At 45.9% G+C, this 12,915-nt stretch overlaps 1 protein-coding gene across 1 annotated transcript in view; it reads left to right on the top strand.

Moving 5' to 3' along the window:
- FAT2 (FAT atypical cadherin 2) overlaps positions 1-12,915 on the top strand; it is a gene marked incomplete at its 3' end in the record, with an annotated part of 62,395 nt that overhangs the window by 31,658 nt on the left and 17,822 nt on the right. The window contains exons 8-14 of the mRNA XM_009579842.1: positions 648-787; positions 2,572-2,847; positions 3,308-3,518; positions 4,524-8,576; positions 10,763-10,959; positions 11,591-11,744; positions 12,526-12,759. Coding sequence (XP_009578137.1) covers positions 648-787; positions 2,572-2,847; positions 3,308-3,518; positions 4,524-8,576; positions 10,763-10,959; positions 11,591-11,744; positions 12,526-12,759 — 5,265 coding nt within the window. The remainder of the gene's footprint in view (positions 1-647; positions 788-2,571; positions 2,848-3,307; positions 3,519-4,523; positions 8,577-10,762; positions 10,960-11,590; positions 11,745-12,525; positions 12,760-12,915) is intronic.

Raw genomic sequence — 12,915 nt, 5'->3', positions numbered from 1 at the left:
CGCTGATATGCCCACAATGTGACCTTGAATTGGAAGCCAGCAAGAGCGTTGTTCAGCCCTGCCGGTCCCTGATCCATGCTAACCCTGTGATGCTGGATAGCTGGAGACCTTGTGCAAATAAATCAATGCTCAAATGTGCCTGTTGCAAATCTAGCCAGGACATGATATGCATACGTGTGTTCTTTCCCCTTCTCTCCTCCTCCTCGTTTTCTCTAATTCGCCTCACCTTCCCTTTTGTACTCCTTTGTCACCATCTGTGACTACCTCTTTGTCCAGCTTCTCCATGTCCTCCCTGTCTCCTGTGTCCATCTAGTACATTTTGTATTGAGTTTCCAGATTTGGGGGAAACCTCACCTATGGCACTGTCCCCAATCTAGCTGTGGCCAAAGAGGTACAGCTAGAGTGAATGCCTACACATCCCCATTCAAGGTATATTCCCTGGCATGCCACATATCTGTGGCTGGGCATGAGCTGCTTGTGTGGTTTGTGTATGGTGTCTGGAGGGGAAATCCTCGTCCTTTGGATCTCCAGGCAGCTCCCGGAATCCCTTCCCCTGCAGAGGCTGCCGATACCTGCAGTTTGCTCCAGACAGAAATCTAACCGTAACTGCCGCCCCATTTCCTTTTCTCATCTCTCCCTTATCGCAGGTGGTGATGATGACATGGATTTTGACATTGAAAAGAGCACAGGCAGCATGGTCATTGCAAGAGCCCTCGATGCAAGGAAGAAGTCAAGCTATAACCTGACAGTAGAAGTCACTGATGGGTCCACTACCATCAAAACCCAGGTAATGTTTTTTCTTTAGTAGAGACCCCATCTAGAGTGAGCGTATACCAAAGGGAATCTTTGTTCCGACTCTACTGAGCTCTGGATCAGGTACCAGGCACAAGAATCTCCTTATACTGTGATCTTACATTACACAGTGGCTGAAGTCTTTCCTAAGTACCAAGCTAAGATACTTTTTATGTTGTTGGAAACACAAATGGTCTAGGAAAGCCCAGGCCTTTCCTGTTGATCACAGCCAGCACACAAGGACGCATCTACACCACCAGCCAAACTGGGGTGGCAGTTCACACTCTCAGATCTCAACTTGCTCTCAGCTGCTCAGGCTGAACTACAACATGGCTGGGACAAGATGCTAAGATGTAAGGGAAATACATATGCAGTTAGATCAGGCTTGGGTCCATGGTACCATGTCAAGGGGTATTCCTGGGACTTGCTGGCCTACATAAAGCCAACACGGACACGTCTGCAAGAGGTGAGGTGAGGCCCTGCCCTGTGCTGCTCCAAGTGCGTGGAGCATTGATAAAATATCAGCACTGAGGTCCATGGGGCTGAGTGGGGCAACTGCAGAGATGCTGTGTCCTCCGAGGTGCCACATGAAAAGCAAGCGCTGGTGAAAGGAGGCATGCTGCTCTCAGGCATGTGCCTGAGCCCCCATTAAAATGGCTGCTGAGATTTTACCCACCTTTACCTTACCTTCAGGAGGGGTATTAAGGGCTTGATCTTTCACCAACCATTTTCTCCACACATAAGAAACATCCAAAAATCCAACCCTCGCTGCACAGGAAGACCTAGAACGTGAGTCACCCATCAGTGACGCTTATCGTGGGAAATTCACTGCAGAGGTTTGCGGTGGATGATGAGTGAGGAACACTACTATTCCTGTGAAATGCAATGCTAACGGACGGCTATCTGTCTCAACTATCTTCAAGTATTGTTCCAAATAAACAAACAAAGCCCCACCTTGCCTGGTGTGCATTCCCTGCCACCTTGCATCTCATCCCTACGTTTATTTTGGCACTCAAGGCTGCTAGCAGATGTCAAAAAACTTGCTTGTGCAAAACACCCATGGCATGTTCAGGTTTGCTAAAGGAAGCAAATTATTACACTTGGTTGGGACTTCCTAAGATGCAGTCAACACTTCAGTAGGGGGGTCAGGACAGTCAGAGTAGGAGACAAAACAGAAGAAACCAGGTGACTTTGCAGGCAGAATTCAGGCAGGCCATTCACAGGGGCTTGCTGTTAAATGCAGAGGAGAAGACAGGGCTAAAAAGTGTAGACCACAAACTTTGCTTATGCATACCTTCTCCACACATGTATTGCTCCTGAGATAGGCCAGCTCCTCCCTTCCTTTACCAAACATCCCCCCTCTGTCAGCTCTCTGGTGTGTAATTAATGAGTGCTGGTGTGGAGGCACCAGCCAGCAAAGTTGGCAGCAGGACTAAGCGACTGCTACTTTTCACAGCAGGCTGTGACAGTTTCCCCGTGTGCCAAGTGCAGGCACTTTCAGGCTGAATAGTTTGCCAGATTGGAGACATTAAAAAAAATGAGAGGAAGCAAACTGAAAATCACTAAGGGAAGGCACAGCAGGAGTTCCTCAGGGAGAAGGACAAAAGGACTCCCGGTCACCATGGATGGCAAAGCCCCAAGCGTTGGAGAGCTGTGACGGTTACAGGGCTCAAAGCATTGCTACACCCAAGAGGAGTTGGTAGCTGAGATCTTACATGGCTACGTAAGTCAGGTTGCTCCAACATCTCTGCTGCTCTCACTGTGCTGTCTCCCCCACAGGCATTTATCCATGTGATTGACATCAACCAGCACCGTCCCCAGTTCCTGGAGAGCCATTATGAGGTGAGGATTCCTGAAGATACCCCCTCGGGGAGGGAAATCCTTCAAGTCAGTGCAACAGACAAGGACAAAGGCAAGGGGCTCATCTACACCATCCATGGCAGCGTGGACCCCAAAAGCACAAGACTTTTCCAGTTGGATCCAAGCAGTGGGATCCTCACAACAGCAGAAGGATTCAGTTCCCAGCCCATGCCACAACACACCCTAACAGTGATGGTGAGTCCCAGCGAAACCCTGCTGAGTCCATCAGCTTCTCCAGGATATATGGGTCACTGGAGAAATTCAGACTCATTCTAGTCTTTGAGGGAGGATTTTTCTAGAACAAAAGGGAAGAGGAAATCAGGGTGTTAACCTTCACTATATAACCATCCTGGATAAAACTAGGTAATACCCTGCTTTCCTCTAACCTTGTGCTAAGCCCATCACCTGCTAATTTCATTGGAGGGCCACTGAATTCTTGTACAAGAAAGCACAGTGGATAATTGTTAATGGTTGGTTTCAAGTCCAAGGCTGAGTTTTGGAGCTGAAACTTACAGGCTCATTCCCACCCAAGGGGTTGGTACCACTGAAACACGCCACCCCGTGTAAGAGTCCTGATGAGCTACTTGGAAACCTGGTGCACGAAAGGCTGCCTACTCCCTGATGTGACCGTACCTGCCCTTCCTCTGTCATTCAGGTACGAGACCAGGAGGTCCCCATCAAGAGGAACTTTGTTCGGATCATCATCCATGTGGAGAACTGCAACCTTCACCCTCCGCAGTTCAGCAGCATCCATTATGAAGCAGAAGTGCTGGACTCAGCAGTGATGGGCACAGAGGTTATACAAGTCAGAGCCCTTGATCAGGACCAAGGAGCCAACGCTGAAATCCACTACTCCCTTCAGGCAGGTGAGGGCCGTGCAACAAGACAGTTTAGGCTATGAACATACCTGCATTTCCATGCTCTAGCTAGCGGCCAGACAGTTGACCAGCTTTCTTTACCTGTGCAAAGAACAGTAAATGGCTGCACATTGCTAAAATGTGATTTTTTTCCTATCCAGAGAAAATCTAGAGAAAGCAGGTAGTTTCCATATTATGGAAATTTCCACATTATGGAAAAAGCATCCTTCCTTAGGAAGACAGCTCAATGTTGAGTCACTGGTCTAAGAAAAAATGTGACTGGACGAGTTAGAACAACTTAAAATCTTCTCTTCCCATCCATGGGAACTGAGGGAGAGATCTTTGTCCAGTTATTAGGCAATAGTACTCCCATTCCCACAGCAGTCATCATCACTTCCACCAGTTCTACCAAGAAATACATCCCTGAGGAAAGGTGAGCACCCTCTCAGCATCAGTTGATGCTCTTTTTGGGTCATACAAGCTCAGTGGGCAAGTATTTTATTATTCACTCTAGAGGTTAAAACTTAAATATTTATGGCTGTGCCACACTGCCTATTTAGCAGGTAAATTCTTTGCAGGAGACAAACCATCCTTTGCTCCATCTTTCTCACTGCAATTTAGATCAAGGACTGAGGAATTTAATTGCTCCTGAAGTACTGGTAATTATAAGCATGACAGGGCTTGAAGCAACTAGTACAGTCTGTGTTACCATGTTCTGCACACGAGGCAAAAGCTTCAAGCACATGTTCTACCACCACTAAATATGCTCAAATTAGAAGGGTATTTATCTCTGATTTACATTTTGATTGATTTAAAAGTTAGCTCGTAGATCTCAATGGGTTCATTGTTCTTAGAATGAAAATTATTTAGAAATTAATGAAGATTGTTGTCTCCCAGTGAAAGAAACAGATGTTAATTAGGCCTGAAATCAGGAGCATTTATGGAAAAGAGGTTCAGAAAACCAAAACCAATAAGGTGTCTGCATTCTTCACTTTGTAATTTCTCTTCTTGCAGGTAATGGGGAAGGTTTCTTCAGCATCGACCCGTATTCTGGAATTATTACAGTTGCCCAGAAACTGGACCCATCCAGGCAGGAGCGATTTACTCTTATTGTAAAGGCAGAAGATCAGGGGTTCCCCCAGCTTAAAGATTCTGCTACCGTACACGTCCGCATTAGACCCTCTGATCAAACCCCTCCAAAATTTCCAGAGGCCGAATACATCACAGAGATCAGTGAATCTACTGCTGTTGGCTCTCCTCTGATCCAGGTTTCAGCCACAAGCTTGTCACCAGTCAGCTATGAAATAAAAGATGGAAATGGAGATGGAGTGTTCTCAATGAACTATCAGTCAGGCCTTATTTCCACTCAGAAGAGCTTAGATTTTGAGCAGGTATCTTTTTACCAGTTGAAAATCCGTGGCACCAACATGGCTGGAGCATTTATGGACACAATGGTACTTATCTATGTCATAGATGAGAACGACAATGTGCCCATCTTCGTTAAGCCTTCCTTCATTGGCTGGATCATGGAGAATGCTCCATCACAAAGCATGGTTCTGGATGAAAGCAATGCTCCCCTTGTGACCCATGCAACAGATGCTGATCAAGACTCCAATGCTCTTCTGGTCTATGAGATTTTGGAACCGGAGGCACTGAAATATTTTACAGTAGATCCCAGCACAGGGACGCTGACCAGTCGTGCTGATATAGACTATGAGCTCACCTCAGTTTTTCACTTCAGTGTACATGTGCATGACAGTGGAAGTCCCAGCTTATTTGCATCCAAGCCAGCCAAGGTCACAATCCATGTTAAAGATGTGAATGATTCACCTCCAGTCTTTTTCAAAGACACTTACGAGCTTTCTGTCTTGTTACCTGCCCACCCAGGGATGGAGCTTTTGTCAGTGCAGGCAAAAGATGCAGATTCGGAGGTGACCTACAGCATCGTGGAAGGCAACCTTGACAATGCTTTCTACATTCATCCACTCACAGGTCTCATCTCCATTCTTAATGCTACTGGCCTGGGAAGCTATCGCGAACTCACGGTCAGAGCTGGTGATGGCTTGTATAAGAGTACTGCTCTGGTTAAGCTAAATTTAACTCAAGCACAAGGTACCGGCTTAAAATTTGATCAAGACATATATACAGCAACTGTGATGGAGAACTCTACAGATGAGAAGACTCTGACCATTCTTGGGGTGAAGGGATATCAGCTAAATGAACCACTTTTCTATTCGCTTTTGAATGGAAAGGAAAGATTCAAAATGATCCAGGCATCTGGAGTACTCCAGACTAAGGGTGTGAAATTTGACCGTGAAGCGCAAGACATGCACGAGATAGCTGTGGAAGTGAAGGACAATAGGAAACCACCAAGGGTGTCCCAAGCCACAGTGAAGGTTTATGTCGAGGACGCCAATGATAATCCACCGCAGTTTGAGAACGTGCCATATTACACCTCGGTGCAGGATGGCACAGAGCCAGGTGACGTACTTTTTCAGGTGTCAGCAACAGACAAAGACATAGGGGATAATGGAGCCATTGCATACTCATTTGCAGAGGACTACAAATATTTTTGGATTGACCCCTACCTTGGAGACATCTCACTTAAGAAGCCTCTTGATTATCAAGCTTTAAATAAATACAACCTCCGAGTCATTGCTAAGGACAAAGGCGAGCCTCCCCTCCGTGCTGAAGAGGAGGTTGTGATCAGTGTGAGGAACAAATCCAACCCTCTGTTCCAAAGTTTGTACTACCGAGTGAAGGTGCCAGAAAACATCCCCCTGTACACATCTATCCTCCACATACAGGCTCGCAGCCCTGAAGGCTTGCGCCTCATCTACAACATTGTGGAAGAAGACTCCCTGAAATTGTTCAGCACCGACTTCAAAACTGGTGTCCTTACTGTCACAGGTCAGCTGGACTATGAGCTAGAGACAAAACACACATTCACCGTTAGAGCCACAGACACAGCGCTAGGATCCTTTTCAGAAGCCAGAGTAGAGGTGGAGGTAGAGGACATTAATGACAACCCCCCTGTATTTTCTCAGATGATCTACACGGCATCTGTCTCGGAGAGTTTGCCAGCACAGACCCCCGTTGTCCAGCTCTTTGCTTCTGATAAGGATTCAGGCAGAAACAAAGTGGTCTCCTATCAGATCTTGGATGATGGTTCAGATGCTACCAAGTTCTTTAATATTGATGCCAGCACAGGGCAAATAACAACAGCTCAAGCACTTGATTATGAAAAAAATCAACAGTTTCGCATGAAAGTAAGAGCTGCAGATCATGGGATACCTCCACTTAGCAGTGATGCCCTGGTAATTGTGGATGTGACAGACATCAATGACAATCCCCCTGAGTTCAGCCAGCTTCAGTATGAAGCCAAGGTCAGCGAAATGGCTACGTGCGGGCACATCGTGATAAAAGTCCAGGCCCTGGACCCCGATAGCGGAGACACCACACGGCTGGAATACGTGATACTCTCAGGCAATGACAACAGGCATTTCACTATCAATAGCACTTCTGGAATAATATCCATGTTCAACCGCTGCAAAAAGGACTTGGAGTCATCTTACAATCTCAGAGTTTCTGCTTCAGATGGAGTTTTCAAAAGCACTGTGCCTGTGTATATTAATACCACAAATGCCAACAAATACAGCCCCTCTTTTGAGCAGAATGTGTACGAGGCAGAGCTGGCAGAAAACGCTGAGATAGGTACCAAAGTGATTGAGCTACTGGCTATTGACCCAGACGGTGGCCCATATGGCACCATAGATTATACCATCATAAATAAACTCGCCCATGAGAAGTTCTCCATAGACAATAAAGGCCATATTGCCACACTGCAAAAACTGGACAGGGAAAATTCAACAGAGAGAGTCATTGCAATTAAAGTCATGGCCAAGGATGGGGGTGGGAAGGTGGCGTTCTGCACTGTCAAAATAATCCTTACAGATGAGAATGACAACCCACCTCAGTTCAAAGCCTCTGAATACACGCTGTCCATCCAGTCCAATGTAAGCAAAGGCTCCCCCGTCATCCAGGTACTGGCTTACGATGCTGATGAAGGTGCAAATGCAGATGTCATTTACTCCGTTGACTCCGTGGAAGATGTGGCAGAAGACCTTGTCGAGATCAATGCTGCCACTGGGGTTGTTAAGGTCAAGGAGAGCCTTGTTGGTTTAGAAAACAGAGCCTTTAACTTCAAGGTGAAAGCTGAAGATGGCAGACCCCCTCACTGGAACTCCCTTGTCCCAGTGAATCTTCAGATTGTCCCCAGGGAGGTGACATTGCCAAGGTTTTCTGAGCCCCTTTATACGTTCTCTGCATCTGAGGATCTTCCAGAGGGATCAGAAATAGGGTCAGTCAAAGCTTTTGCAGAGGATCCAATCATATACAGCCTGGTGAAGGGAACCACTACAGAAAGTAACAAGGACGAGGTGTTCACACTAGATGAACAAACGGGGGCTTTGAAAATCAAAAAGGCCATGGATCATGAGACCACCAAGTGGTACCAGATTGATGTTATGGCTCACTGCTCACATCAGGAGACTGAGCTGGTCTCTCTGGTCTCTGTGAACATCCAAGTGCAGGACGTCAATGACAACAGACCTGTTTTTGAGGCAGATCCCTACAAAGCTTTTGTCATGGAGAACATGCCATCAGGAACGACAGTCATTCAAGTGACAGCTAATGACCAGGACATGGGAAGTGATGGACAGGTGACCTACAGTTTAGAAGCAGAATCTGGCAACCTCCGAGGACTCTTCACCATTGATGGTGAGAGTGGGTGGATCACCACACTAAAAGAGCTGGACTGCGAAGCTCAGGAGGTCTATCGTTTTTATGTGGTGGCCACTGACCATGGCAGGAAAGTCCAGCTCTCTTCCCAAACCCTGGTGGAGGTCACCGTCTCTGATGAAAATGATAATGCTCCACAGTTCACCTCAGATTTCTATAAAGGATCGGTAATTGAGAATGCGGAACCAGGGCAGGTTGTTGTCACACTGAGTACCATCGATGCAGACATCTCTGAGCAGAACCGGCGGGTCACATGCTACATAACTGGTGAGTTTTTCCTGACTTTAAATCTTCAGTGAGCAAGAATAGAGTATCATCTCAGAGTAAGGATTTTATACCCTGTCTTATACAATATTAATACAGAAATAGCATTATACTGACAGTCCTATCAGAAGCAGGAGATGAAGCCTGAGCTCTGTCATGAGCTGGACTCTTCAGTTAAATGAGTCTGGGGTATCCAAAACTCTTCAGTAACTAACTGCAGTGGGTGAAATTATCATTATAACAACTCTCTCACCACCGAACCATCCTATTTATTTGGAAATAAATAAATAAATAAAATATATATAAGTAATTACACAGTACTGTAGATATATTTATTTACACCTTCTTAACAGATCAATAATTAAGACAGTGTAATTGTAATACCTATTGGAAGGACAAAAGCAGTGGTACAGCAGGAAGGAAGGTTTTTCTCAGTATCTATATACTGTGATCTGTATTTAAGTTCTTTGACCCAGCTTTTTCTCCTGCAAACAGTGCAGTCAGTTTACACATCACACATACGTGTAGCCTGCCTCTATTTTTTGATAACTATATACATGCACGTAAGATGTGTATAACTTTCTGGTATTAAATGTGTTTCCTATGAAGCCACTTTGACTCTGACTTAACAAACAAGTAGACCTCACAAGGCTGCAGTTAACCACTCAGCAGACTGAGGGATATTTGAGACTGTCATGTCAATCTTAGTGAGGGTTTTGGCTAACAAGACATACTAAAAATGACTCTTGCATCCCTGAAACATCACTTGTGCCAACTAAAATTAACCACTGCTGTAAAACAACAAAAAAGTTATGCTGGAATGTTTGTTGTGCATCTGCACAAGTAGAAGCTTGATTTTACGGTACTTTTTGACCCCAAAGGGTCTTTCTCAGACCTGGAACAGATACTTCAAATTAAAATGTTTGTTCGAACACAGATGAGGACCCTTCAGGGTCAAAACATTTAGCCAGATCATGCTGCAGCCTGTTATCTATTATTGTAACCATCCAAAACAGGGGAGGAATGCTGGTACTTTCAATTGGTTTATGCCTAGGTATTTGCAAGCCTTTGGGAAGAAAGATTAAATCCATTTATGTACTCGCATTTCTGCCATCTTAAAGGTAGTAATAAGTTCCAACTACTTTAAACCTGAGAGAATGCACATTTATGATAGCAGTGAATACCACATGTTCTCTCTGCTTTGTACTTACAAGCACAGGTCAAACTCTACCCATAAACATATAAATACAACTGCAGTATAGCGCTGCAGCAAAAGAAAAGAGGAGGTGAACACAGAGCCTAGCTTCCCATTGTTCACATGCATATTGATTTCAAACACATGGAAACTAAATCTGAGCATGTGATGGAGTCTCGCAGCGTCAGAAGAAGGGTTAGAAGAGGTCTCATTGTGCCTCCGGATTCACAACCTCATCACTGCAACATGAATGAAAGCAGAGAGAGAGTGAATTTAATTTATCCGGCTGTGCAAGGCCCTTCAGAGTCTAACACAAACAAGCCCTGCAGCCAGCTCTCTTCATTGCCTCCCATTACCTAATGTGCTCCCTCCTTCTGCCCAACGGTGTGGGGTCCGCAGAGGACACCAGCTCCTTGCCAGAAGAGAGGGATTCTCCAGGGGCAGCATCCACCCATGAGCGGCATGAATCTGGCAGACCGGAGAGCCTGCCTAGTCTGGATTTACCTGTCTCTCATCATTTGGTTCTTACAGAATTGAAAAGTAGCCCCAGAAAGCACAGCTATATATTAAACACATCTATAGGTTAAAAGGAAATACAACTATCCATGGTACTTTAACTATAAGATCCAACCAATGGCTGCAGGGTATTTGCAACTCTCAGATCCCTTTAGGAACATGCACCAAGAAAGACTGACATGCTTTAGGAAGGTGAGACAATGTGGTTTTGAGGCAATGAATATGCATGTCTGCAGAACATTATCGAGACATTTTTGCAATCAGGAGTCGTTTCCTCCTTCCAGCCCATTCATCTCCCCAGTGTAATATTCAGACAGCGAATAACAGAAACAGAAACGCCCTCTCTGCATCACCACTGCAAGTCCTTCAACTCTCCTAAGGGACCGGCAGTGGACATATCTATATCCCCTTCCCTTATCACTTCTGATTTTCAGCACTGGGTAAATGCCTTTTTTCCTTGCCTCCTCCCCACTTCTAGAAGGAGACGTACTAGGACAGTTCACGGTTAACCAAATTGAGGGAGAATGGACTATTTCTTCCAAGAAACCTCTCGACAGAGAAGATACAGAGAAATATCTCCTCAAGGTTATGGCCTCCGATGGGAAATTTCAGGCTACTACTGAAGTGGAAATTTTTGTTCTGGATATCAATGACAACAGCCCCGAGTGCGGCCAGGTAAGACGTCTGTTCTGGGACATTGGGGGCACAAGGGGAGCAGCTGGGAAGAAGAAAACACAATAGCAAGCAAGAAAGAACAGAAAGAGCACGTTAAGAGAGTTTAGCTTGTCATAATTCTTCTCACACGATCCTGTTGCTTTGATTATGCTTAGCAATTTTAATTAAGCTGCATGTCAAGCAAGAACATTAAATCTAGCCTCCGAGCATGTTTGCCAGCAGTAAGTGAGCACCTAAGCATTATGAAGGATAATTTTTGGAGATAAACAATGCCAGGAAGCCTCCTGGGTAGGGGCATGTAAATTACCGCGTTTTATATCCTGCTAAACTGAGAGATTCCCATCAGGAGGTTTGTTATTGTAGAGAGCTGATCGCCGGTATGGATGTTACCCATGGTGAGAAAGAACAGAAGTGGTTGCTTCCCAAAGGAGATTCAAAGGCTTGTGTGAAATGAGCTCACTGGTCCCAGTCCACACCCCGGCAGCCGGCAATGTGAGGCGCATTGTGTTCCCCTATAAACCACATGGTTTATCCTTCTCTACGAAGCTTCTGCTAGTCCATTCCTCCCCATCTGAGATGAAGGTATTTTGGAGATGGCTCAGATACCAATGGCTCCTTCTGTCCTTACCAGATATTCTACACTGGGAGAGTCTCTGAAGACGCTCTGCCGGGTCTTTTCATTTTGAAAATATCAGCAACCGACCCCGATGTCGGCAGCAACGCCCAGATAACGTACAGCCTCCACGGCCCTGGCGCAGAAGAGTTCCGGCTGGGCCCACATACAGGTGAGAGCTGGGCAACGGGATGCTTTTATCCTCTTCCTCACCCACTCCCAAGAAATGCCAGCTCTCGGCGTGGCTCAACATTTATCTCCTCTTGAGCAAACAAAAAGACTGTTCATTCCAGCTCCCCCAAGCTAGGAGGGGACGGCAAACAGGCAGGTTCATTGCAATACAGTATAGAGGAGAGTGAGCTCCGTGTCTTCCTGCTGGCTTTCTTTACAGATGTTGGCATTAGCATTGTTAAAATGAAGGGCAGACACTATTGCAAACGGCCAGGTCTCAAGGAGAGATCAGCAAGTATTACAGTGCTGGCTTGAGCCAAAGACCCAAGTTCTACACTCTAAAAAACATCTTATTGGGTCTTGGGCAGTATATTTGCCCAAAGGTTTCCTCCTTTCCAAAAAGACATGATGATCATTCTAGAGATCACTTGGCGTTCATTACATTGCAGAAAGCTTAATGCAGCAGGGTTTATAAAGGTGTTTAGAAGTACATTTTATTTATAAGCACTTTTATCCCATGACGGCATCCCTCGCATGAAGTTCAGCCCAACTTGCAGGACTTCCCATGCCAAGCCCTGCCAGGGCACTGGCTGGCAGTGATCTGACAATAGCCCTGAGCAATGTGGTGTGGACACATCACGGCTATTAGCTGGATTACAAACGGTGCTCAAATCCAGTCTGTTGTCTCCCACGGTTCATCCAGGCAGGCAGCGTGCTTGAACCTCTCTGAGCTCTCCTGGGCTGCAGTTACATGCATGACCATCTCCTGTTCTTTCCGACAGGGGAACTGACCACGTCTGCACCTCTCGACCGTGAGCAGAAACCTACATACCATCTTGTTGCCAAAGCGACTGATGGCGGAGGCCGTTCCTGCCAAGCAGATATAATGCTGATTGTAGAGGACACAAACGATAATGTACCGAGATTCTTCCCCAGTCACTGCGCCGTGGCCGTTTTTGACAACACCACAACAAAGACACCCATTGCTGTGGTTGCTGCCAGGGACCTTGATGAAGGTGAGTCAGAATGGGCTTTACTTTTTAGTAGAGTTCATCTTTCATCCTGAATAGAAACCTTTGAAACCTAGGGAAGGGCTGCAGTGATGGGCATAGATGATTGAATCTTAGCGAAGATGTGCCTGGATCTCATCGTTGACATGTTCTTGACTAGCA

This window comes from Fulmarus glacialis, unplaced genomic scaffold, assembly GCF_000690835.1.
Source record: "Fulmarus glacialis isolate BGI_N327 unplaced genomic scaffold, ASM69083v1 scaffold21056, whole genome shotgun sequence".
Lineage (NCBI taxonomy): Eukaryota > Metazoa > Chordata > Aves > Procellariiformes > Procellariidae > Fulmarus > Fulmarus glacialis.
Note: the sequence above shows the minus strand (reverse complement) of the source record. Positions and strands in the feature narration are given on the sequence as shown.